Source organism: Neomonachus schauinslandi, chromosome 11 (assembly GCF_002201575.2).
Source record: "Neomonachus schauinslandi chromosome 11, ASM220157v2, whole genome shotgun sequence".
Taxonomy (NCBI): Eukaryota; Metazoa; Chordata; class Mammalia; order Carnivora; family Phocidae; genus Neomonachus; species Neomonachus schauinslandi.
In genome coordinates, this window is record NC_058413.1 from 36005246 (window position 1) to 36033106 (window position 27861).

The following is a 27861-nucleotide window of genomic DNA, read 5'->3' on the forward strand; positions in this document are numbered from 1 at the left end:
GTTTTATGAAGGCAAATTGGCTTCGTTTTTTAGTCACATCGTCCAGATGATCAATAGTTTCATTACTTTGGTAAAGTTTTGTTTATATGGTAGTTTTGGTTAAGCTGGAGCTGTAATTCCCAGAAGTCTTTTCCTTAGATGGTGTCAGTGAGATCTGCAAAAGAGGCAGACAGAAGTGAAGCAGCTGCTATTTCCCTCTGGAGATCTTTGCAGACAGATAGATGAAGGACACATAGACAGGAATCTTGTCTCACTCTTCTCCACTTCATGTCCAGATCTTGCTGACCAGCAGGGAAGCTGGGCTGCAAACTCACAGAAGTAGCTTTAGGGAAGCAACGACCTTCCAAAGACTCCTTCATTCGCCCTCCTTCCCAGTCTCACTTCAGCTCTTGAATATCTGTAAGTGGTCCAATTTGTCCACCAACTGCAGTGTTCCAGGAGAGCTGAACAGTGCCTTTCTCGATCCTCCAAATCTCCCTTCCACACCATTGCTTCCCACTTTCACAGTTTCAAAAGGCGTATTTTTCTATAACAAATTCTTTATTCTATAATATTCATAGTTTCACTGTCCTGATTAAATTCTTTCAACCTAAAATTTGTCTTTCTTACAGAGAATGTGGTGGAGTCACCTTGACTTCTGACCAGTGTGCACTTTTCTTTTCTGAATATACTGGTAAAAGCAAATATATTTTATTTTATCCTCTCTCTTTTTTTAATTAAGTAGAAACTACAAGTCTAGGGCTCTTAAGGTATAAGATTTGGATTACTTCTGCACACCGCAGAATTAGAACAGTTCTATGAACTTGGAAATCCCGAGTCTACCTGCCTTGACATACCTCCTTGATGAGTTGGAATGACAAGTTTGAGAGCTATTATGAAAAAGTGCTTTAGGCTAGGAAATGTGGCATTCTGAGGAAATTCTTGAGTAAAATGTAACTTGGGAGATTTTTTAAAGCTCTTCTCCCAAAGATTTTGTTCCTAGAGATCTGGGATAGGACCAAGGGATATGAATTTCTCACAAATATCCCAGATAATTCCAATGTATGTGGATGTGGGTTTCTTTTTCAGAAAGATGGGATTTTTATTCAGAATATATCTCAACATACTATTTTTCTCCTCGGACTTTCTATTCACTTTTATCAACTTCCCAAAGCAGAAAAAAATAAAGAGGCAAAACAACAAAAAGTACCACTTTCTCCAAATTTTCTGGACCATGCAGCCTCTTATTTTGAGGAATTTGCATCTCTAAATGTCACAAACACGTAATCTGGTGAATTAAACATGTTACATGTAATGCATTTAATGTTTCTAAACAAAAAGAGGCTTAAAAACCTTTTGAGAGCACTCAAATTCAGAAGAATTACATCAAAGTTTACTGTAAGAATAAATTGAATTCATGTCAAAGTATTACTTTATTCACTGTATGAGTTTGAATCTTGAGATTTACATACATGTTACTAAAGAGCAACTTCCCCTGCGTAACTCCATACACATCACCTCGGAGGGAAAAAAACGGAAGAAAGAAAAGAAAAAGGAGCACTTATTTTCTTGGTTAACCATGGCACAAAATCACTTATAGGAAAGACATTCTTAGTCAAATGTTTTCGGGGGGGAATGGAAGAAGGTATCTCATATACATTGAACTGTGCTATTCTTTTTAATATTCTCATGAATTTTTACATAGTGCTGGAATAACTGACATACTTGAATTATCGCACATAAAGCAGAAGAGTAAAAATTTGTCTAGAAAAAGAATAACGTAATAGTTATAGTGAATCATGGTAGCAGACTTCAAAGCCTAGCCAATGGTACTTCTGGAAATGCTCTTTTCCCTGTTAACATTCTTTGATAACATAATAACTATTGCTAATTAAAAACAACTATTATATGGGCGCCTGGGTGGCTCAGATGGTTAAGCGTCTGCCTTCAGCTCAGGTCATGATCCCAGGGTCCTGGGATCGAGTCCCGCGTCGGGCTCTCTGCTCCTTGGGAGCCTGCTTCTCCCTCTGCCTCTCTCTCTGTCTCTCATGAATAAATAAATAAAATCTTTAAAAAAAAAAAAACAACTATTATAGAGAGGTTCTTTCAAAACAGTAGATTCCCCTTTTGAATGAGCAGTACAAACTCCTCACCCTCGATTGGAGTCAATCAACAGAGATTCACAGCTGCACATGGCACCTGACAGTACAAAATCACTTGGGAATCCAAGTTTTACTTTTGACCTGGAACAGTTTTCAACTTGAAACTTCTTTGGCTTCCTCTCATCCTAAGATGGCTTAGGGGAGACGTTCCTCTTACCACCCACAGCTGCACCATGCTGTCTCCACAAATGTCTTTCCCATGGAAGCATGCATAGCTTTATAAGGACAGAACTCTTTATCTCATTCATTCTCTGTCCCTCCTCTTCTTTATCAACTTCTTTCCATCTTCTCCTTGATAACTTGCTTAATGGCTTAGTTAAGAGAAGAATGTTAAAGCCAAGAGGAGTCATGAGATGCAGCAAAAATAGGACAGCATTCCATCTAATTAAGATATTCCCTTCTTGATGGATTCCTCTAAAATAAATGTTTTGAAGAGGATTCTGCTTCTTGTGTGCAAAGAAAAACTAATGAAGGAAAGGATTAGAGATGACATTTGAAAGAATTATGTAATTTTTCTGTTCTGTTTTATTTTTGCACTTAAAATTATTTCAAATAAAATCTCAAAATCCCAATGTTTCCTGGGACATTTCTGAAAAAAATAAGTATGGGTTTGATCGGATGATAAAAACATCAGCCATGATGATAAATATCAACTTACATTTGGTAGTCAGGTGCTCTTAATTCAGCTCTCCCATAATAACATGAGTTTAATTAGATAAGCCAAATCTACCCGAATTGATTTGGCTTTAGATTTTGTTTAGCAAGCTTTTATGAAAGGGAGGGATACTTGTATTTCATTTTAAAATCTGTGAAACAAGGAGAAATTTCTTGGTAGAAAATGGAAACATGAATACAAAGTATTTGTCAATAACATTTTAAAAGGAAATATCTACCAATCATAGGAACTATTTACTTGTCTTAAAACTATTTCCTCTCTTGCTATTTCTCCATACATTCTAGAAACCCGATGCTGGAGTTGGTTTGTTTTTAAGATTGCAGTGTACAGATAACTTTGAGTTAAATTTGTCTTTATTTATCTTAACACTCTAGGTCTATAAATACTGTTAAGCCATACAAACTAAAACTTATATCCAAGAAACCAATTTCCATACTCTTCCTTATTTTTATTAGCACCTAGGAAGAAAGCAATATGTATGAACTGTGCAAAGGGACAACACTGTAGTAACACAGAGTTTGATATGACAAGCCAAAGACACTGCATCTGTGGCTTATTTCATAGTAACACTGACTGGTGTTCTCAAGTAAGAAATAGGTCTCCTCCTCCTATGAAATCATTCTTTAATATGAGATCATTTTAAATTACACAAAAATGTTTTTTATAAAATCTACCCAGTGGATGACAAGTCATTACTGCCAATATTGGGGTAACTGTCTCATGGTTTTGTAAAATTCATAATCCTCATTTCTACATGCTTAATATCGATCATTAATTAATACCTGCCATATACTTAATATTGGCAATTCTACAAAAATGTATTAGTATCAAATAATGAAACTGCTTTAAAAAATATCTTGTGATAAAGTTTCTTCTTTGGTATGCAATTAAAAAAACACTATTCTTTTGGAACTGAAGTGTAATTTGAAGCTAGAGATGCAAGTACTATATCTGAACAGTATCTCTCACTTTATAGTGTTAAAAATATATACCTTTTTTTTTAAGAGAAAGAAGAACTGGTATACATGTGCCATGGGCCTAAGTATGAGAGAAATAATGCAATTAATTTTTTCCCACTTAGCTATCAAATCCATCACCCCCTTCTTACTTGGTTGATCTACTTTTGGTGTTAAACTCTGTGACTGATGTTAAATTGACAATTTCTCTAAAACAAGCTAATATTTGAGATGTCACATCACGTCAGATGAACAGCACAACCACTTCTTGTGTGTCAAAGGCATAGGGAGAAGGCACTGAGCTTGTATGAAATGATGCATCAATAGAAAACAGTGTAAACTCATTAAAAGATTCAAGATTGCTTTAAACAGAGAGATCAAATTTCATAAACAACTTGTACCTAACTTATACAAAGAGCTAATACTCAAACAGGCTTCATGATGCAAAATACGCATTATAGAAGAAAAATGATTTTTAAAAATAATTCAACAATTTTTTCAGATTAAGGTCAATGAATTAATCAATATTCATTGTCTTGCATTTGTTAACTACTAAGAAGACACATTTACTTCTCTACAATCTCCTCCATTTACTTGAAGAACTGAAGCAACTTAACAACTTCTTAATGCTGTTTTCCAGATAAGACAATCCAGCCTTGAAACTACTGTTACCAAAATGTTGTCTTTAAAGAACAGAGTTGTTAGTCTTTTGTTGAAACCCAAATGTTCAGTCTCTTGAAAAATCAATTCTGCATTGACCTGGAAGGGGAATCTGGGATTCTGATGGAAGTTTAACTTAACTTACTCAGGATGATTTCAGGAACAAACCCATGCCATGATATCTACCCAACATTTTTAATATGTGAGTTTTCTTAAATCATCTGATTTTGGTTTTTCATTCACATAGTCTGCGATGGCAGGATATACATGGCTCAGGGGGCCTCTTCACTTCCTTTCTTTTTGTCCCAACATTTTTCTTGATGGGAAGGAGTTATAAAACAACCCAATAGAAGACCATGAAAATGTGCAGATGCACTGGAATGTGATGCGGCAGCCCAAGTCCAGTGTTTAATTCTAAACTGCAACATTCCATGATTTTCCAATATTCTGATTCAACATGCCCTTTTAACAATCATTTCTAGAACTCCAGAAAACAATATCTGGGGAGAGCTCAGCCAATGAAGCAGACAAGTGGTATTCTTCCAATCTCACAAAGGTGGCCTCTGTAGAAGTGTACAAAAACTTTGAATTAAAAAAGAAGGAAGAGGAGGTGGGGTGAAATTGACACATGCCTTTTGGCCTCTAGCCCAAAACCCAGGGAAAATCGTGAAGCCAGACAGGCAACCAGTTGCTTGCTCAGTATGTTGATTAGACTGCTGATTTAGCCAGTTGTGCTTTGTTTTCCTGAATCAAGACTTGTTTGGCAAGTTCACTAGAATTAATTCTCAAGTTCTCTTTTAATTTGTTAAGCTCAAAGTCATGGAGAATCTTGATAGTCATTAACTTTTCTCGCTTGATTCTGTCCAGAACATCTTTTGGAACATCAGGGATCATCCAGGCCAACAAAAATTTAACTAAAAACACAACATGCTGGAGGACACATAAGAGAAAATCAAGGACACTGTTAGAATTGTCAAATGTTCAGCGGGAAGTTCTTACAAATCATTCATTCAATAGATCGTGCTCAACAGAGAAGGCACGAGGAAAAGCAAAAAGATATGGTTCCTGTCCTGGAACTTTCCCAGAAAGACAAACATTAAACAAATAAATATATACTAAAATGTATAATTACAGAAATTCCAGTTGATCATGGTTATTAAATATTCTCTTTATCTGTGCTCACTCCTGAGAACCTAATAAAATATTTGTAAGGGAATTCTAAAAAATGGTGTAACTCACAAAGACAAAAAAAAAAAAAAAAGAGGGAACAGTGACAACAGACTTGAGAGTAAAGAAAGCTGACACTTAAACTTGCAATTGGTGACATGATGGTGGTAAATCCCAGCAAATCAAAAGCCAACTTTGTTTAGATCTTCAATAAAGCTCAGGAAAGTTGGTCCTAAGGACTTTGAAAGCATACATGTGGGTGGAGTTGAAAACCAGAGGATTAGCCAACATTTGGTATAAGGAAAAGTTGGAATCTTCAGGACCTCTCTCCCATCGTCATCCAGGTACTACTTCTCTCCAACCTGGCAGCAAATGAGTAATTTACTCTGTGCAGAAATCAAAACAGGAAGCTGTGAACTCAGGAGCACCAGAGATAGTGGAGGGTGGAGGAGTGGCGCCATACTGAAAATAGGGCCACTAAGTGAAATTCAGTGAATCCTAAGATCCTTAGTCTTCTTTGTCTTGTTCAGCTCTCAGAACACAGGCAGCCATAAAAGAGCTCAACAGAAAGGAGTTCGGAGGACTTTTCTCTGGGAAAAGTAAGTAGTCTGTGAAATTAGAACTGCAGATACCAAATTTTGTAGGTTTCAAATAAAAAGGTCCCCTCACTACCTCATCACCCTACAGTGAAACCTGCCAAGTGACATTCCTCCTCTATGCACACAAAGCGTATAATCAGCTTTCATTTATTCACTCTTAAGTATGAGCAGATTGCCAAGAATCGGCAAATACGTAAGAAAGTCTCTAATGCAAAAGAAAAAGATTGAAACGGACAAACAGAAACTAAGAGGAAACAGAGATAATGAAGGAGCAAAAGAACAGCAGAATAAAAAGACAAAAACATGAGTTCATCTATTCATAGGAGAGAAAATAATTACAATTTCAAAATAGGAAGTATAACACCTGAGTAATAGAACTTCCAGAAAGACAGAATAGAGAAAAGAAGGAAGTAATTAAAAAAATAATATGTACAAACAAATTTTCTCGACTTGAAGGGTAAGTACATTTCAGATCCATAGGGCTCAGCGAGTGTCCAGAAAAATGAGTACTACCCAATAACAAGAAACTGTCTTGTGATGTTTCATAAAAGAAGGACTAGTGAGAGAATCCTTAAAGCCTACTGATTTATAAAAAGATCATAAACAAAGACTGGGGAATTGGAATAGTATTGCATTTTATAACAACATTGAAGCTGACAGAAAATAGAGCAATGTCTTCAGAAATGTCAGGAATACCTAAATAAAGTTGGTTGAAAATTTTTCAGGGAAAATGACCTTCAATCTTGAATTCTATACCATTTAATCATCTCTGAGGAAAGAAAAGAAATGTTCAATATTCAAGGTCTCTACAAATGACCACCCATAATTTTCCTCAGAAAATTATGAAAAATGTACTTCATCAAAATAAGCAAGTAAACCAAGAATGGGAGAAACACAGACCACAGAAAATACAGTTTTCAATACAAGAGAAGGTGAAGAAAAGTCCCAGGATGATAGTGAGTCAGAGCCTGGCATAATTAAAAATATTAATAGAATAATAAATAAACAAAAATCAAAAAATCCCTGGTGCAATTGACCAGACTGAAAGGTGATCTAAACTTATGATGGAAAATATGGGAATGAAAGAGTGATAAAGTCATAAAGAACAGAGAGAGAGAGAAAGAAAAATATGGGGAGGGATATACATAAGACTGCTCTCTTTTTCATCATGTAGAGTTTGTGTGTGCTTGATTTGACTTGACTACTACTGAACTTCATGGCAGAGTGAAAAAAGTGCCTTACCTTTATTTCTGTCTCCTTTATTGGTCCTCATGTCCTCTGATATAGAACATCACTATGAAACTTACCCACATCCCCCGTGTGTATTTGTTCTCTTTTAATGCATGCCCTATATCCATAATAAGATTAGATATTCCACAAAGGGGTAACATAATATAGTGGACAGAGCAGATGCTTGGGAGTGGATACATCTGGCATTGAAACCGAGCTCCAATATTAGCTGATTATCTTTAAACCCACTGCCAATTCTGCTGAGTCTCAGATTCATTTTTCAAGAGTGAATAATAAAGTCTAACTTACAAGGTTATTATCACAGTGTCTGGAACCAGTCAGTATGTATTAGCTATTCAGTAAAATCCGTGCATTCTCTGTCCTTTTCCTGACCTCGAGGGAAGAGGCCCTATTTTTTCTTTCTTTATGTCACCTTGATATCTTCAACAATAGTAGGTGAATAATAGGCAACAACCCATTGTACTGAAAATATCCCTAAGTTGCTCTTCAGGACAACGAATACTTCCTTCAAAACAATTTACTGAGATAATACTAATTTTCTGCTGAGCAGATACCTTTAAAATCTGAAGGGAGAGGACAGACTAACTGGAATGCAAATTACGAGAGGCTTACTTCCATAACGATGATGAAGGTCATCTTGGCAGCGAGGACATGCCAGTACTGCATATTATGAAAATATTTCTGATCATGATCAGGAGGGTATCTGTAATCTCTGTACCTGAAAAACAGAGGTAAATAAAAAAAATTAGCTATAGCTTCAAATAGAGACCTAGCATTATTTCTCTTAAGAGACACTTTTAATTGACTACAAAAGTAAAGTCATAGGAAGTTAACTGCTATTATGATACATTTCATTTTTGCACAGATAAAAATCATGGCTACATGTTACTTAAATATAGTTTGGTGTAGCAGGAGACACAAATGAAACTTCTCTCCTGCCCTTCAAATTTCTCAAAAGAGTCAGCAAAATGATTCTGTCTCCATTCACTCTCTTCCTACTCTTTAACACACGTAGTTCTATCCACCACTCCACTGACACACATTGTCTCCTGTCATTAAACTGAAGAAACATGCTAATCCTCATCTTTTGTGATCTTTTGAGAATAGGACTTGACACTGTTGACTGTTTTTATTTTTTTAAAACTCTATTTTCTTTTGGCTTACCTGACACTGCACTGTTTTTATTTTTCTTACTATTCTTCTGGATTTTCTTAGTGCTCAACTTTGTAAGCTCACTGTTTTCTACAAAGTTGCTAGACATTGATATTATTCAAAGATTTAGTCCAACTAGGAAGTGATGAAATCAAGAAAATGGACACATGTCCATGCTCCTAAACACCATATTATGATTCCCCTATATGCAAATCTAAAATCTAACAATGGTTTGGTCTACCTGTGTGTCTACCAACATTTTGCTGTCTCTTGCTGTTTCCCAGATGAAGTAGTTTGCTTAAGGTTTAAGTTAAGTGGTCTTGATGTACTAGATATGTATTATATATATATATAATCTTTATGTACTATATATAAAATCTTTATGTCATATGTATTTATTATATACAATCTTTAAATCATAGAGTAAAAAGACCCTCACAGTACATGAGACCCTCAGTATGGAAACAGGTTCACAAATCTAATTTCATGCTCCCTGTATGGAAGAAACCCTTTACATGGGATGGATGGTAATTTTATCATATTATTTCTCCTTTTCTCAGTCTATCTCTTTTTAAGAACATATAGTTAAATTCAAGTAGGTTAAATGCAGATATAATATGATCATGCTGTATGATCTAATAGATATTATATCTTGGGACCAAGGGGCATTTGTTGGTGTGAAATCTCTCCAATAAATTTAGAAAATAAGAAACAATTCAAAGTTGATATTATTTTTATCCATAATATTCTTTTACTTTTGGACATTCTACTTTTCCAAATCAGATTCATATGAAGAGTGAAGTCTAAAACTGATGCACTTGCCCTAAGTAAATCCTTTGCATCTCAAGCCATGGAGGAAATGGAGAGCTTAAAAAATACATTTTAAAAAGCAAAACTGAAAGCTAAGAAATCAAGAGGAAACCTGCAAGTGATGAAGTCTCGTTTTTCCGAAGGTGCCGTGTGGTTTGGAAAATCAGCTATGAGGAATGTTGACAGGCTGTCGTTGACATATCCTCTCATGGGCTCAGTGGCATCTGTTGAGTAGGCATAGTAGTAAACTAAACGGGGAATGATGTCCGATGTAAATGCAACAATAAAAGCCTGAAAGAAAAAGCAAGAGGGGAATCTTGAGCTAACGATCTAGGTTTTAAAACGTCTGATTTACATACCTCTCCGTTCCATATGGATGCAAACGATTGAAATGCTATTACAAATTACGTTAATATAGGAGTCTTTGGTCTACAACATGAAATAGTCCTTTTCAGGTGTAGGATCTAGTACTCCAAGGTTTCCCAGCTAGAGAGCGGCCAAGTTGAAAACTGAACCTAAATGTATCTAGCTCCAAAAATCATGCTTTTTCCACCGTGCCTTGTTATTTTTTACATCTGTTTCAAAGTACATTTCTACTGTCCTTAACCAAATTCATTTGCCTGAACCAACTTCATTAGCTAGGACGGTGTGTGTATATGTGTCTGTGCGTGCACGTACATGCCCTCACACTGGTAGGGGATTGGTGGGGAGGCGATGGGAAGAGAGAAGACAATGTGATGGTTAATTTCCCACAGTTCAGTGCAATTAATTTCAATATTTGATTCTATAGGAATGGTCTTTTCCCATCCTTCCCTAAGCTCTGGAATGGTATAAATACCATGTTTCTTTTAGGTTAGGTAAGTCCATTTAAAACCATCTGGCTCTGCCTTCTACATTTTTAGTGGTAGGTTGTTTTGTTTTGTTTTTGTAAAGATTTTATTTATTTATTTGAGAGAGAGAGAGACAGCGGGAGAGAGCATGAGCAGGGGGTAGAGGGAGAAGCAGGCTCCCCGCTGAGCAGGGAGCCCAATGCGCATGGGGCTGGATCCCAGGACCGTGGGATCATGACCTGCGCCGAAGGCAGACACTTAACCGACTGAGCCACCCAGGCGCCCCTTAGTGGTAGTTTTTTTAAAAACTTTTAATATTACTTTGATAGCTACTGGTCCAATCAGGTTTTCTATCAGTTACTGAATAAACTTTGGCAGTTTTTATTTTCTAAAAAGGTGACAATTTCAAATAGATTTTAAAATTTATTGGAACAAAGGAACATATAACAGTCTCATAATTTTCTCACCTGTATCTTGTAAATCTTTTTTTCTTGCTGGAGATTTTCAGAGTTCTGTTTATTTTATATGTATTTTCAATGAACCAACTCTTGATTCACTTAGGAATTATACTGCTTTTTATTTGTTTTCCAATTTGACTATTTTTTATTATATCTGTATTAATTATTTCTTACTACTTCCTGTTGATTAGTTTTATATTTTTCCTTAAGTTTCTGAACTCATGCTCAGCTCATGCTTTCAAGTCTTCTTTTTTAATAATAACAGCATTTATTGCTATGAATTTTTCTGTAACTGTGGTTTTAGCTAATTCCTATAGGTTTTCATTTTAATTAAGTACTCTTTATAATTTCAATTTTGCTTCCTCTTTACACAATAAAGCTTACTTAGAAGTGTGAATGTTAGGTGGTTAGATTTTTTTAAAATTATCTTTATTACCAACTTCAATTTTTACACCATTATTGTATATAAATATATATTGTAAAAATTTCTGCTTTTGGGGAATTTAGCTTTATTATCTTTTTTTTAATAAGTGCTCCATAAACATAACATGTAAATGTTGTATATTCTCTATTTGTAGTATACAACATCATGTGTAATCAAGCTTTAACTGTGTTAGTCAAATCTTTTATATAGCATTACATATTTTCTGTCTACTTTGTCATGTGCTATGAAACTCTATCATGGTATTTCAAGGAGAGTGGTTTTACAATTTTCCTTGTATTTCTAAGAGTTTGCATGTCCTGAATTTCTCTATGTTGTTTAGTGCATAAAAGTGTAAGGATGGGGGGCACCTGGGTGGCTCAGTTGGTTAAGCATCTGATTCTTGATTTCGACTCAGGTCACGATCTCAGGGTTGTGAGATCGAGCCTGGTGTTGGGCTCTGTGCTGGGCATGCAACCTGCTTAAGATTCTCTTTCCCTCGCCCTCTGCTCCTCCCTCCGATCCCCATTCACCCACATGCTCTCTCTCTCTCTCTCTAAAAAAAAAAATAAAGTGTAGGGATGATTTATCGTTATGGACTGTCACCATGATGAAGTCAACACAGAAAAAGACTGAGTTAAGCATCATTCATGGCTTCCCATCCCCCAGAAAACAAAATAAAATACAAAGCCACCCAAGCAAAATTGGTCCACTTACATTAGTTGCAACAGAAAGGACAGCCATTCCGTAAAGAATGTCTTGCCAAACACCTATGCAGTGAGCTTTAGCAGCAACGGGTCTCCTGTACTGAGTTGTAAGTTTCCAGGCATCCACTCGGATCTCTATAATATTATTCAAGAGAGCAAGAAGAGGAGCCAGAGGAAAAGAGGCCACAAATAATGTAACAAATCCAAACTGGATAACTGTAGGGAAAAAAGAAAAATTAGTGAACTCGTTATTGTGAAGGAGAAAAGGAGGAAAACTTTGCCCAAATCCTGCAATGTCCTCATTTTGGAGGGATCTACACCAGCAAAACACTCCAGGCCTCTTTCCATTTGCCCACCTCTTCCCCACTGGAAGCATAGTGACTTAGTTACTGGCTAGAATAGAAAGGAGAAACTGGGCATGTACAGCACAGTTCTGCCCTTGCTGTTTCTTTTGACATCTGCTTGTCAGATGAGGAAGATGTCAGAGATGAAGAAAGCATCTCTTCTTGTTAGATAAGAGATTCTCTTTATTCTTCTTAAAACATACCCTTTTATTAGGGGCTATGTTTAGGTCTATGCTGGTCTAGTCTTAACACTGGTAGTGACACATTAGTGGCATAATCAAGTTTTTCTATCTTGCTAAATCTATGAGATCAGGGATAATGACTGATTCATTTGTATGCTTCCAAGAGCCAGCATGTGTTGGGTATATAAACATATCCAACTACAACAGTGTACAAACTATACTGTTTATGGTTGGAAGATGCTAACAATTGAAAAGGCAGTGCAAAGGAAGATATTTGAGAATAAATCAGAAAATGAGTCATCTAAAGCATTACAACATATATAAATTATATGTGGGCCAAGGAAATACACAATTTTTTGCAGTGAGGTGTTTGTTAAGGTCCTGATCCTCTATCCTATCTTGACATCTTCCTAAATAAATTTTATTCTCTTTCCTCACTAAGACTTAACACCTATGTAAGTTAGCTTCTTTTCCCATTTTTGTTCTTTTGTGTCCAACAATGACTGAGGTACAAGAATGCATTCAACTGGCAGTCTGGGCTTCCCACATGAGTGGAAACCATATAATAGATATGGGAATGCCTTTCCACTGAAGGGAGAAAGAAAGACTCATCTACTAGTCCTCTATTTTTAGATGAATCTCAAGTGTTTCTGGATTTCAACTTTTCTCACAGGAGTTTCTCAAAAGAATTAGCCTTGACATTTACTAACCCAACTGAACACCTCTACTGAACTAAAAGACAGAAAATTCAGAGGAAGCATTATGTAGAAACAACTCAAATTTTCTGGGTTCAAATCCCACATTTTACTTAAAAATCTTTGTGGCACATGGCATAAATTGACCCATCCAAATTTCAGTATCCTCTAAAAACAAAATGCAGTGAATAATGAGTACTCTGTGGAATGTTTCAAGATTAGCGATAATGTACATAAAACATCCAGAATAAACTAACTCAGCTGTGCCTCAATAAATGGTAGTTAATTTTCTTATGAAACCTTGATTTCATTTTTTAATTTCAGCGATAATCCCTAATGCATTTATGTACAAATGCATTTGATACTTACACAATTAATTAAAAATTACAGCCTTATCACCCTATAAAGCAAGGACTGCCCAATTTTACAACCAGCTATATGAAACAGACTTCTCTTGATTTGTCCTAAATTCATCTATTTCAATCCAGGTATCATGTATATGTATCACAGTGGAGAATCAGTAGCAATTTCAGGTCACTTTTTCATTCCACCATACTTTTATGGGCCTTAAGAGTAAGTAAAGCAAAATGTCCTCCTTAATTCTACCAGAGAAGCAGAGAAGTAACTTGAGAGGAAACATTTAAGTAGACTTTATAAGCAGTCTCCATCATCATCCCTCCTAATATTTCACCTCAGAATCTCTTCTCTGTTCAATCCTTAGCATTTTTTATGCATTTCTTGTGTTCAACGTGAACTTCCCCTACACAACTGTTTTTAGCCTGCTTCTTTTCAGCCTGAAATAAAGGACTTACACTAAATGTATGTCAGACTCTGGACATGTCTTTCAACTTATTCTCTCTCTGGGCTGTCAGTGAGGCAAACAGGATAGCTATGCAAGCTAATTTGAGACAGGAGTTAAAAAGTGATCCTTACTTTATTGGTTCAACAATCTTAACATTCAGTAATAGGAAATACATCTCTAACATTGCCGTTTTGAAACTAAACTTCATTTTTCATTCTATCTAGTAAGGAATATATCCAACCACCTGTCTTTTCATCCACCATTCAACGGTTTATTGGACACCTACTAGGTGCAAGGCAGGAAGAAATATTAAGAGCTAAAAAAAACTCACTTTACTCAGCCTGACCCTATGTTTCAAGAAAGTGGTTAAAAATTACCTGTTTCTAAATACTCGTAGAATAGCCCAAGAGATCCAAAAGTTTCAAGGTCATGATCCTGCTCCCATCGACTGTACAGCTTTTCAGAGTTGGTCCGAGCTTTTCGACGTCTCCACCAATTCAGAACCATACTGTTGGAAGTGATAAACGTAAATACATGATTAGAATTTAAAAGAAAGGGGTCAGAAAACCAGGTTGTTAAATCTAGAAATTGGTGGTAAGAGAGGTTAAGTAACTTAAGATCACAGAACAAAGAGAGTATAACTACAGCTAACGTCGAAATAAGAATCTAGTGTTCTTTTTACAACACATGCTGAGGTCAAAGTTTTTTATTGACATATTAAGAAAATAAGACAACCCCGACTCTCCCCATAGGAATATATTTACTCAGAGACAGTTCTGTTAAAAAGCATGTGGAAGAGAAGGTCACCAGAGGACCATTTTTTTTTTTCTATTTAATTTACTAACCTTTATGTTGTCATGAGGATGCTCAAGGAAATGAGAAACTGGTTACAAGGGAAAATATATGACAAAGGAAACACAGAGACCTATCAAACACATGAAAATAAATGCAATAATCCTAAACAAAATATTGCCTAACTAAATTCCATACTATTTGAAAAATACTGTATCACGGTAATGTTGGATTACTTTAAGGAACAGAAGGGCTTTTTTTTTTATTAGAAAAGCAATCAATGTAATAAATGACACTAACAGATTTAAGGAGAAAAACATAAAATTATGTTGACTAATGCAGAAAAATGTATTTGATACATTTCAAGCACCTATTAAAACCTATTTATGACAGAAAAGCAGGAAAAGAAGGAAATTACCTCAATCTGATCAAAAACATCTACAAAAATCCTGGGGCAAACATCATTCTGAACAGGGAAAAGTTAGAAGCATTCTTTTTAGGATCAATAACAAAATAAGACTGTGCATGATCTTAGTCAAGAATCTATTGGACACAGCAAAGAAAACAAGCAACAAACTATAAAAGACAACGTACTAAATAGAAGATATTTGCAAATGACATATCCAATAAAGGATTAGTATCCAAATATATAATGAACTGATACACCTCAACACCCAAAAAACAAATATTCCACTTTAAAAATATCAATATGGGGTGCCTGGGTGGCTCAGTTGGTTAAGCGACTGCCTTCGGCTCAGGTCATGATCCTGGAGTCCCGGGATCGAGTCCCGCATCGGGCTCCCTGCTCGGCAGGGAGTCTGCTTCTCCCTCTGACCCTCCTCCCTCTCATGCTCTCTGTATCTCATTCTCTCTGTCTCAAATAAATAAATAAAATCTTTAAAAAAATAAATAAATAAAATAAAAAAAATAAATAAAAAAAATAAAAATATCAATATGAACAGCCATTTCTCCAAAGAAGACATACAGATGGCCAACAGACACATGAAAAAATGCTCAACATCACTCATCATCAGGGAAATGCAAATCAAAACCACAATGAGTAATCTCCTCACACCCATCAGAATGGCTAAAATCAAAAAAGACAAGAAATAGTAAGTGTTGGCAAGGATGTGGAGAAAAAGGAACCCTCTTGCACTGTCGGTGGGAATGCAAATTGGTTCAGCCACTGTGGGAGACAGTATGGAGGTTCCTCAAAAAGTAAACATGGAACTACCCTATGATCCAGTAATTGCACTAATGGGTATTTTCCCAAAGAATACAAAGACACCAATTCAAAGGGATACATGCACCCCTATGTTTATTGCAGCATTATTTACAGTAGCCAAATTATGCAAGCAACCGAAGTGTCCACTGATAGATAAATGAATGGATGAAGAAGATGTAGTAGGGGCACCTGTGTGGTTCAGTTGGTTGAGTGTCCGACTCTTGATTTTGGCTCAGGTCATGATCTCAGGGTTGTGGGATTGAGCCCCTCATCAGCTCCATGCTCAGCGGGGAGTCTGCTTGAGATTCTCTCCCTCTCTCTCTCTCTGCTCCCCACCCCCCCCAGCTTGTTTTCTCTCTTTCTCTCTAAAATAAATAAATAAATTTTTTAAAAAATGATGTGATATGTGTGCATACACACACACCATGGAATATTATTCAGCCATAAAAAAGAATGGAATCTTGACATTTACAACAATGTGGATAGATCTAGAGAGCATAATGTTAAGCAAAACAAGTCAGAGAAAGACAAGTACCATAGGATATTACTCATATGGGGAATTTAAGAAACAAAACAAAGGAAAAAAAAAAAAAGAGAGGGACAAAAAAAAAAACCAGACTCTTAACTATGGAGAACAAACAAATGGTTACCGGAGAGGAGGTGAGTGAAGGAAAGGGTGAAATAGGTAAAGGGGATTAAGAGTACACTTATCTTGATGAGTACTGGGTAATATATTGAATTATGGAATGACTATATTGTACACCTGAAATGAATATAACACTGTATGTTAACTACATAAATTAAAATAAAAAAAAGAAGTCATCTTACGTCAATAAAGTAGCACTATGCCGAGCAAGTGTTATGAATTCATGGTCAATTTAATAAATAATTTTCTGCAAAAAAAAAAAGAGAAGAGAGAATCTACAGGAGATTTTAGCACAGCAAGATGAAAAAGAAAAAGGCAAAAGAATTGGAAATGAAGAGAAGAAATCTCTGACTCAGATTAGTAACAGTCACGTGAATGAACTGCCTGTTTAGAAAACCCAAATGAAGTTAGATAAGAATTATTAGAAAAAATAATGGAGTTTATCTACATATTTTATTCCTACGTACCCACAAAACACAAGTAGAAAACATAATTTTGAAAAAGATAACATTTACAATAGCAACTAAAATTGAAAGTACCTTTAGATGGGATTTGACAAAAGATCTATAAGACCTATATGCAGAAGTTTAAATCTTTATTTAACGTCATTAAAGTCCAAAATAAACATTCATGAAATAAGAAGACTTGGTATTATGAAAATGCCAGTTATTTTACTGAAACAACTGAAATGTAATTTCAATCAAAAAACCAAAATACTTTTCCATGTGGGGTCTGACAAGATGTTTTTAAAATCTGTACAGAAAGACAAAAGACAAAAGATAGCCAATATATTTCTATAGATGAAGAATAAGTTGGTAAGACTTGACCCACCAGAGATCAAGACTTATTATAAAGCTGTTATTAATTAAGAGAGTGTAGTATTGGTGCAAGGATAGACAAATCCTGGAACAGAATGGAAACCTAGTATAGCCTTGCACTTGCTATATGGCATAAGGTAGTATTGTAGATCATGAAGACTGGAGAAGAGGAACTTCTCGATAAATGGTAAACACAACAATTACATATCTGTGTGTATGTGCGAAAGAAATTAAATTTGAACTTCCTATCAAACACAAAAATCTTTTCCATGTATATTCAAACTTTAAAAGATAAAGACAATAATGTAAAAATGTTAAAAATTTAGAAGTATATGAGAACACCTTTTTGATCTTGGGGTAGGGAAGGATTTATAAATAAGACTTGAAAAATGCTAACCCATAAAAGAAAAGATTGGTAAATTCTACTGTATTAAAAGAATATTCTTTTATCCATCTATACCAGAGGTTCCCTAGAGAGTGATTTAGCCCACAAGGGTACATTAGCAACGTCAGAAACATTTTTGGTTGTCACAGCTGGGGAGAGGGTGGGCTACTGGCATCTAGCCTGTATAGAGTCCAAGGATGCGGCTAAACCTCTTACAATGCAGAGGACAGCCCCCTACAACAAAGAATTATCTGGCCCAAATTGTCAATAGTGCTGGGGTTGAGAAAAATAAAGAGACAAAATTTATGTTCGGATAAAATATACACAACACATATGACCAAATCCCAAACAAAAACAGTCACCAGAAGTTATAAAGTATGCCTACAAATCAATTAGAAAAGGATAAATTGGTAGAAGAATGGTTAAACAACACCAAAAAGCGTTTCATTGAAGAGGAAACACAGTGGCTAAAACTGCTCATTCGTGTTATTAATCAGGGACATGCAAAATAAGACCAAAGTGAGATATCATTTGTGCTTTCCAAATTTGTAAAATTTGAAGTACTATAGCAAATGTACATTAAAATGACACTTACATGCTGCTTTATATCCAAACTGAAAGACAAAGAGGAACGGCACAGAACACCTGAGATTTTTCAGACAATATCAAAAAGATGGGCATACATGGAACTGGAATCACAAAGAAAAGGGGATCACCCAGTTTAAGCAAGAAAAATCTCCCGGGAACCCCAGGAGCACTTCTTACTAACTCCTCAGTCCCCACATAGTAACCATTATCTTGAATTTTATAATAAGTACTTCCTTGCTTTCCTAAATATGGTTTGATCATCCATGATCCATTTTCAGTTAATTTTTAAATGAGGTGTAAGGTTTACAACAAGTTTTGCTATTTTGCAAATGGAGGTCCGACTGGTCCAGCACGAGTTGTTGAAAAGACTGTTCTTTCCTCAATGAGCTGCTTTTTACCTTTGTCAAAAATAAAATGGCCATATTTATGTAGATTTATTTCTGCAATCCCTACTCTGTTCTATTAATACAAATATGTATCCTTTCACCAATCCCAACATCTTGATTAATACAGTTTTATAGTAAGCCTTAAAATCGAGTAGTACAATTTTTTCAACTTTATTTTTTATCAGAATTGTTTTGCTTATTTTAGCTCTTCATCTTCTATATAAATTCTAGAATCTGCTTGTCTATATGCACAGAAAGAAATTCTTCTGATATTATGACTTGAATAACAAATCTATATATCAACTTGGGGGCTAACTGGCATCTTTACTAATTTGAGTCTTCCAATACATGAACACAACATTTCTCTCCATTCATATAGATTAAAAAAATTTTTTCCCATCAGGATCTGTAGTTTTCAGCATACAAATCCCATATATTTTTTAGATGGATATCAAAGTATTTCATTTTTTTGGTGCTAACTACCTCTGTACTGATCAATGTTTCTTGCATCCCAAACTTTCATTTTGTATTCTTTTCTTGCTCAACTACACCTTTCAGTGACGGTCTATGAACATAAACTCTTGTTTTTTATGTCTAAAAGTTGTCTTTGTTTCACCCGCACTTTATACATTAGTTAAACTGGTTTTAGAAATCTAAGGTGCACATTAATTTTACTCAGAATCTTGAAAATACTCTGTCTTCTGTATCTAATGCAAGGAGTAAGAAATCTGTGGACAGTGTATATGATATTGTTTTTTCTCCTGAAAGATTTTAGGATTGTTTAGCTCTCATGTTCTGGAGTTACACCATAATGTATCTGGGTGTGAGTTTAATTTTATGTATCTTACTTCATACTCCAAATTCTTTTTCATTTCTGAAACTTATGTTTTTCTTCATTTCTGGAAAATTTTCAGCAATTACCTATTCAGAGAATTGGTAAGAAAGAACTGGTGAAAGAATTTTTTCCTCCACCATTTACTCAATTCTCTTTTTCTGGAACTACTAGTAAGTTAATATGGAAGCCTTTTAATATAATATAGCTTCTTGTCACTTCAATTTTTTTAATCTCATTGACACTCTGTTGTATTGTACAATGAGGGAATTTCTCAGTACAATTTTCCAAGTCAATAATTCATTCTTCAATTGTGTCCAATCTGCAATCAATGTCATCTACTGTACTCTTTATTTAAAGTACCATATTTCATTTATGTAGAATTGGTTCTTTTTCATATTAATTTGTTCTTGTTTCATTTATATCTGTTTTTATTTAAATTATTTCCTGACCCTTTTAAATGATAGTATCACCTCTTTTTATATTTTTGGTTTGTTTTTTTTTTTTAAGATTTTATTTATTTATTTGACAGAGAGCGACACAGCGAGAGAGGGAACACAAGGAGGGGGAGTGGAAGAGGGAGAAGCAGGCTCCTGGCTGAGCAAGGAGCCTGATGCAGGGCTCAATCCCAGGACCCTGAGATCGTGACCTGAGCCGCAAGGCAGACGCTTAAGGACTGAGCCACCCAGACACCTCCTCCTTTTATGTTTTTAGGCTTTGCCAGAATCTTCTAGCTAGAGTAAGTTCACTTTCTAAAATATGATTTTGCTAGTAGACTTTGTAGCATGACATGTCCTCATAAGTTTTGGAATTTTGTTTCGTAGGCTTAATTTTACTTGCTTCTTTTTTCTTTTACTTCCCTGTGTGTCTGTCTCTTCTCCTTTCTGTGAATATTTATTCTCCCTCTTGTGTTTGGTTTAGGAGTTATCCCCATTCTGCCCTCCAGGTTCTCCATCTACAGTTGGGACTTAAGATAATAGCTTAGCGTTATTTCTCTATGGTAACTGGGATATGGTTTATCACACACTGTTTGCAAAGATATGTCATGTTCTTCCTTTGTCAGCACATGAAATAGTACCCCAGGAGAACTCCTGAACCGTAGGGAGAGATGGCAGCAGAAGAGGAAGGTGTTTTCAACCTTCTTTCATGAAGAGGTGAGAATAAACCTAATCCCTACCTTCACTACAGTTACTCTGGCCAAGCCCTGGTCTCAAGTGGAGCACTTGAGTCCACTTGGTACTACAGGTGCTAAACCCTGATGCTGTCATTTCCTAACTAGGAGCCCTGCAAGATGACAGGCTTATGATTCTTTCTCTTTTTATTCCTGGAAATTTTCAACTTATATTTGAGATCAACTGTCATTTTGGTTTTCTCTTTTCATCACATATTCATTATTGCTATGCTTTTGGAATAGGAAGCAATCCCTTCATATACCAAAACTTAATTCATGACCAACTTTTGTGCCTAAGTGTGTCCATGTCACAAAAATATTTTTACGGAGTTCAACTTTTAGTAATCTTGAGAAGTAATATGTAACATATAGAATAATGTACAGAGGATAAAACATTTAGATTTCCCAATGGAATCTCCATAGGAGAGGGGGATAGTACCTTTTCCTCAACTTCACTCAAGCAATAAAAATCCATATCTAAAAGCCTATTTTACATTAGTGCATTCCTAACTGTTGATTAAAAGTGAGTTTTTGTTGAGTTAACCATTTGCTAACATTGATACCATGATAATAAAAGAATTCCATCTTCTTCCAGAGGAAATCTCTCATGGTTACTTGAATCAAGAAAAACTTGTAAGTCATACATACGGATAAATGGCTTCTTTGACATTTCCGAAGATCTGTTTCCCAGTCATTATGATGGTCAACTGGGTTGTCAATTCTATTAGACAGCCTCCAGGATCACACTAGTCAGAAGCAAGAAAAAAAAGAAAAGTGAACGATGAAAGATGGACTTTGCCAACAAAAGAAATCTCAGACCTGAAGACTAGAATCTGAAGATTTTGATGGGAATGGATATTAGAGGGATATAAAGAGATATTCAGCTCAATAGTTTCAAGCAGGATCACTAACCAGTTACAGGATAGCTGCATTAGATTCAGATTGCTGAGTCTCATTGTTAGAAAATCCTGAATCTTTCTATCAGGATCAAGGCTAGGAGTTGTTATTTTCTTCATGTGATTTGGATGCAAGGCAGGTATGGAAACCACTGATGTGGTCTAGCTCTATGACCCATGGTAGAGCCCTTCTTGCTCTACTTCTGGAACGCTATCGCTTATCCTTTGCAGGACGCCTTCAGGAATACAGAACTCACTTATCCCATTTCATAGCTCATATTTTATTCCTAAATAATAGGCACAAAATAACTGCTTGCCCCAAAGGAACTGGAAAGTCTACCAGACGACAGGATTGTAAGACCAATACTCTCTGTGGAGAGAGTCAGTGTCTTAGACTTCTCTTAAATCTTGATAAAATCTGAGTTAGTGCTGGGCACACAACGAGTATTTAGCTAATACTGAGTTCCTGAAGCCACAAGCCTCTCAAGAGAATTCTTACCTCTTCACTTCTCCACACATTAAACAAATATGTGTATTTTCCAGGATAGCCCACAAACTTCCCTTTAAAGAAAGCTACATAGAAGCAGGACGAGTAAAAATTCACAAACTGAAACAGGAACATTTTCAAGGTAAGACTGCTCTCATATTCCTGGTAAGTTCGAGGAATTTCTGTTAAGTAATAAAACACCAAAGTTAAATTATGCACCTTCCTGTTTCTCCCTCAATTCTGTATTGTCTGGGACAAGTCATATTATTAGTCATATTATTCTGAGAGCCTGTTGAAATATGACCCACTCTTGTCCTAACAGACCAATATTAAGTAACTACAGATTTGTGCTTGGCTTTCAATTAGAGACTTTGTATTAATCTAATCACTGGAGAAGACTAGGAAGCAGTTATTATTATATTTAGATGGATAAAATACTTCACATGGAGTCACACAGTCAGAATATGGAATTCAAACCCATATCAGACTGGAGAGGCTTATGCTTACCCTGGTATACTTCATGATATCCTGTAAACATATCAGATCTCTCTCTCTTGTCTGCTGTCAATCAGGTTTAAACAAAGTAAAGGGCATCTTCAAGGGCAGAGGATGGTTTCCAAACTAAATTGTGTTTTTCTCTCATGAATTAAATGGTTGTATTAATTTTGAAAAGAATGTCATACAATTGGTGGCAGTAATAATACACTTTCTCTCTTTTATTTAAAATGCATGATCATGATCTAACATTTAGTGAATTCCAAAGATAAAAAATATTAGATTCCCTTCACATCAGAGAGAAGCATCTGCAGATGTAAGAGTCAGGGAGCATGTTTTTCTGAGCTGATGATCTCCGAACAGCATGAGCTGATCTAGCGAAATTGGTGACAGTTTCAATGCTACTGAAATGGTAACACATTATTCTAAAGACACAGAAAATTCCTCCATTTTAGTGAAATTCAGCTGCATTCTTACAAAATCTCTAATGTGTAGACAAGTGTCTCACCGAAATCTCTGATTTTTTTAGATGCTTTGTTTTTAAGTGCTTATCTGCTAAATTTTTTTTTATTAACCAAAAAAAAAAAAAAGCAGTAAAATTGAGCGAGAACTACAAATCTGAAAATAGCATTTAATGGAAGTTGCTTCCTAGTGCATACTCTGAAGCTCAATGATAATGTGCTCTTTCTGGTTACTGTTGGGCACAGCGATGGTGTACTGATTTTGAGGGGGGACCTGAGTATGCAGAAGAGAAGCTGAGGCCTGGAGGGAGTCTCTGAAACCACTTCCAACTTGCTGGGGGCAAGACCAGAAGCAACTGTGCTCCACACTCCTCTACCTGACTGAATCTCCCACTTCAACTGTGACACCTTTACTATCCCTCATGGCTATAGGAGAACTTTTATTTTTATTTATTTATTTTTTAAATTTTATTTATTTATTTGACAGAGAGAGACACAGCAAAAGAGGGAACACAAGGGGCGCCTGGGTGGCTCAGCCGTTAAGCGTCTGCCTTCGGCTCAGGTCATGATCCCAGGGTCCTGGGATCGAGCCCCGCATCGGGCTCCCTGCTCAGCGGGGAGCCTGCTTCTCCCTCTCCCACTCCCGCTGCTTGTGTTCCCTCTCTCTCACTGTCTCTCTGTCAAATAAATAAATAAAATCTTAAAAAAAAAAAAAAGAGGGAACAAAAAAAAAAGAGGGAACCAAAAAAAAAAGAGGGAACACAAGCAGGGGGAGTGGGAGAGGGAGAAGCAGGCTCCCCGCTGAGCAGGGAGCCCGATGCGGGGCTCGATCCCAGGACCCTGGGATCATGACCTGAGCCGAAGGCAGACGCTTAACGGCTGAGCCACCCAGGCGCCCCTGTAGAACTTTTAATAATTTAAAAGGAAAAGAGGGGCACCTGGGTGGGGCTCAGTTAAGTGTCTGACTTGACTGGCTCAGGTCATGGTATCAGGGTTGTGATCTCACCGCCCCCTCCCCGGGCTCCATGCCCAGGATGCTTAAGATTCTCTCTCCCTCTCACTCTGCCCCTCCCCACCACAGCATGCACACATGCTCCTCTCTCTCTCTCAAAATTAATTAATTTAGAGAAGGAAAATAATCCAGGGTCTAAGACCTATGGCAACTGAAAAGAAAAGTACTACATTTTAGATTTACTCAGGACGAGCTGATTGTTTTGTTTCTCCTGCAATGATTTTCAAAATCAAATACCTTCCAAAACCATACACATGAAATAAAAATTATCTGTGTCTTGACAAAAGTCAGGATTTTACTTAAAATTCAACTAGCCCAATCAAGGGAAGATTAAGACAAGAATACTCTGAAAGATCTACAGAGTCTTAATTCTTCCATTTAGTTCTTTTTCTTGCTTCCACCATAATGGACCTAAATGTGCCTATTAGGGGAATCTGACTACCAGCCTATGTGTCTACCTACAGAACAAAACTGCTTAGCATGTGCCTTTAAAAATGAACTCCCTGAGGGATGGCCCAAAATGGATATATAGTGCTGGTAGAACATTTTTTTCAGTGTCACACAGATGACCTAGCCAGCTTACCCATTTTTGTAATCCATGCAGATATCTTTTCATAAAAGAAATTCAAGATCAAGATGACGATAAAATTCAAGCAGGATCCACTGAGTGACGTGGTTATCTGGGGAGTGAGGAAACTTTTGACATGCTTGAAGGATGCTTCACTTTCCATGAAGCTAGCAAATGTAGCAAACACTGACAGGCGGTACACAATCACAGCTACCATACACGCAATGACAAGGGCCATCTGGAAAAGGGAAACAAGGACTCCATCACCCTGGTCTCTGTATCTCTGCAATGCGTACACACCTGAGACATACGACTCTCTTCATCTCATTATGTTAAGGTTAGCCGCTCTGACTTGGGAAGCAGACCAAGCCAGTCTCTCTCACCACAGATGGCAGGAAAAGAACACTGGCAAGGCAAAAGGGTTGGAGAGAAGACAAGGCATATGGTTGCGGTTGGGTGAGTCTAAAACAGACAAGTAGCCATTGCCCATCCTTTAGGATTGTCCTCTATCAAGCGTTGGAAAACTAGCCCAAAGGCCAAATCCTGCCTGTGGCCTTTCTGGCTCTTTTATGGTTCTTGAGTTAAAGATGGCTTTTTGCTTTTTTTAAAGGTTATACGAAAAAACAAAGATGATTACATGCAGACTATTTGTGGCCCACAAAGCTTAAAATACACATGGCCCCTCCACAATGCAAACTCTGCCCTAGGTTGTAGTTAAACAAGTAGTGTGAAGACCACGTACTTTCCCAAGAAGAACAAATTTAGAGATTCTATTCCATTTCCCCTCAGAATGTTGCCATTAGTGTTCTGATATGCCTGGTAGTTTAGATATTTGTATAGATTCTATATAAATTTTAAACACTTCCCATATTGCAAAAACCCAAAGATCTGGGGATGCATTAACCTCAATGACTGGAAAATCTGATTGTGAAAGTTGAGGGATTGAATCAAATGGAATGAGTACTAGAAATAAAAGATAGAATAATCTTTCTGGGACCACACTCTAGATTATTTCTCAAGCAGTGCCCTGAATTGGTTATTGCTCTATTATTAATAGAGTATTATTTACTCTATCACTTCTCCTCAGTGACTGTTATATCATCTAAGAAAACACACATTTAAAAGAGAAAAATCAATACCTTTAACTAGAAATGTTAAAGATAAAATATTAGGGATAATATGAACTGTAAGGTTAAACTCTAGTCAACAGCTGCTAATTATTTATACTTCAACATGCTAAACTCTCAGAGGGTTAACATTGCTTCTTTTCCTTAAAATTCAAGGCCAACTGTGAGAGGACACACATATGGAAAGTTGGAGGGCAGGAAATAAATTGTGGTGATGGAGGAATCTATTAACTAAAAGGCATGGAAAAACCTGACTCCTTCACAATGGGACACGCTAATTAAATTCTTCAAGTAGAAGTAGTACTTTCTTCTATTTATTTCAGCAAGAAAATAAATTTTAAGAGTATATGCTTTTCTTTTGCATTTTGTGTAGATATTTTAAGTGGAGATAAAGATAAATTAATGATTTTTTTAAGGAAACAAAACCCAAATGGCCTGCAAACAAATTATTTGTTGCACTGTTCTGGTTGCTGGGAGAGGGGGAGGGACAGGCTCTAAGATGAGGCACCAGTCTCTCCCCGAGCTCTTTCTCCAAGGTTCAATTATGGCACATCCATGTGGATCACACTTGATTTTACATAGGAGCTCTATTCAAAATAAAAAGCCAAAAGAGGGGGAGAAAGGGGAGAGGGACTCAAGAGCCATGGCAGATGAAACTGCTGAGCTAATCCTAATATGATTGCACATCAAGAGATGAGAGCAGTTTTCCAAGAATGCTCACCCATAATGTCACCGTAGCTCCTGATAAAAAGTACCATGGAAGACGACTACAAAGAGGCATGTAAGGTTCCATCTCCTGCAATTTTGAAGAAATCACAGCAAAATTCAAAATCTACCCTCAAAGTTGGGATGCCAAGCAGTAGTCAAAACCACAAAACCCAGTTAAACTAGAAACCTCCCCCAGAATCCACTACAGCTCATGGGCAGCTACATTCTAGCAATGGTTCCTTCCCTTCAAGGAGAGACCTTCAGGGCTCTTAAGTGAGATATTTCACACAGGATATGAAACATAATGGATACACACTATATCCTCAGGATTGAATTAGAGTGGTATTCAGGGCCTGGTAGATGGGAAACAAAGTCAAAGCCTGGGGGCTGCTGCTTACGTGGACATGCTTTAATGATATTACAGTTTTCTTCTAATTGAACTGAATTGAACTGCATTGCTCTATAATTGCTATACATTATATCAAATAGGGCACCATCTTTATATTTACAGTGTTCTGTGTGTTCTTCCACACAGTTCAGGGGACCAGAATTTTCTATCTTGATGTTTGTCTAACTCATTAATGGAAGATATTCATTATATCAGCTGAAATTCATAGCTTTATCAGGAGGCAATGAGATCTTACCCCAAAAAATTGCTATATAGTAAAAAATAGCTGTCAGCAGAAATCTAAATCATGTAATCCTATCCTTTAGATAGGGAGGATTTTTACACCTTGAGGATTTTTAGGGAAGACTGAATGCAAACAGAACTTGACAGGCAGAATAGCTGTCCCAGAGTTTCTACTCAACGTGTGTGCATGTGTACACATGTGTGTCCAATATGTATGTGTTTGTGTGTGCATATTTGTTTGTGCACGTGTGTATGTGTGTCCATACATACATGTATGTGTTTCCCAATACAGACTCAAATGTGAGAGCTCTGGTCATACTGACCCACTGAAGAAGCACTGCAAGGAAGTCAAAAACCTTGATTTCAAAACCATTCAAGCGGATGACTCACAGTGAATCGATCCATATTGTTTTCAGCTGGTTTCAAATGTAAACGTTTAGCACATCTTGTTTTTATGGCAATGATTTTAGGCCTGCTTTTAGTTTCCTTTTTATACCATGAAATATGAATAGATACACATCATGTCATTATCATGACAATGTCTCTTTTAATATATTTTCTTAATGTCATACAGCTACCCAAGTTGTTAATGTATTTTCCGAGGCGTTTTTCCCCTTTGCTCATTTACTGAATTTTTTGTAATGTCCACTAAAAGTTAATGTTTAGTGAATGCATAAATGTCTAAACTGTGAAAAAAATTTTGAGTATTATGCCACAAGAATAGTGCCCTGAACAGAGTGGGAAATTCTGCTGAAGAGACTGTGTTAGAGGCATACTCTATT

At 36.4% G+C, this 27861-nt stretch overlaps 1 protein-coding gene across 1 annotated transcript in view; it reads right to left on the reverse strand.

Moving 5' to 3' along the window:
• Window positions 1-5141: 5141 nt before the first annotated feature.
• The window catches only part of ANO5 (anoctamin 5), a 106766-nt gene continuing 84046 nt past the window's right edge, over window positions 5142-27861 (reverse strand). Inside the window, exons 12-20 of the mRNA XM_021685862.1 lie at window positions 26462-26536; window positions 24629-24851; window positions 22090-22259; window positions 21343-21440; window positions 14229-14359; window positions 11839-12044; window positions 9525-9703; window positions 8063-8168; window positions 5142-5363 (exon numbers count right to left, since the gene is read on the reverse strand). Of these exons, the coding sequence (XP_021541537.1) occupies window positions 5142-5363; window positions 8063-8168; window positions 9525-9703; window positions 11839-12044; window positions 14229-14359; window positions 21343-21440; window positions 22090-22259; window positions 24629-24851; window positions 26462-26536 (1410 nt within the window). The remainder of the gene's footprint in view (window positions 5364-8062; window positions 8169-9524; window positions 9704-11838; window positions 12045-14228; window positions 14360-21342; window positions 21441-22089; window positions 22260-24628; window positions 24852-26461; window positions 26537-27861) is intronic.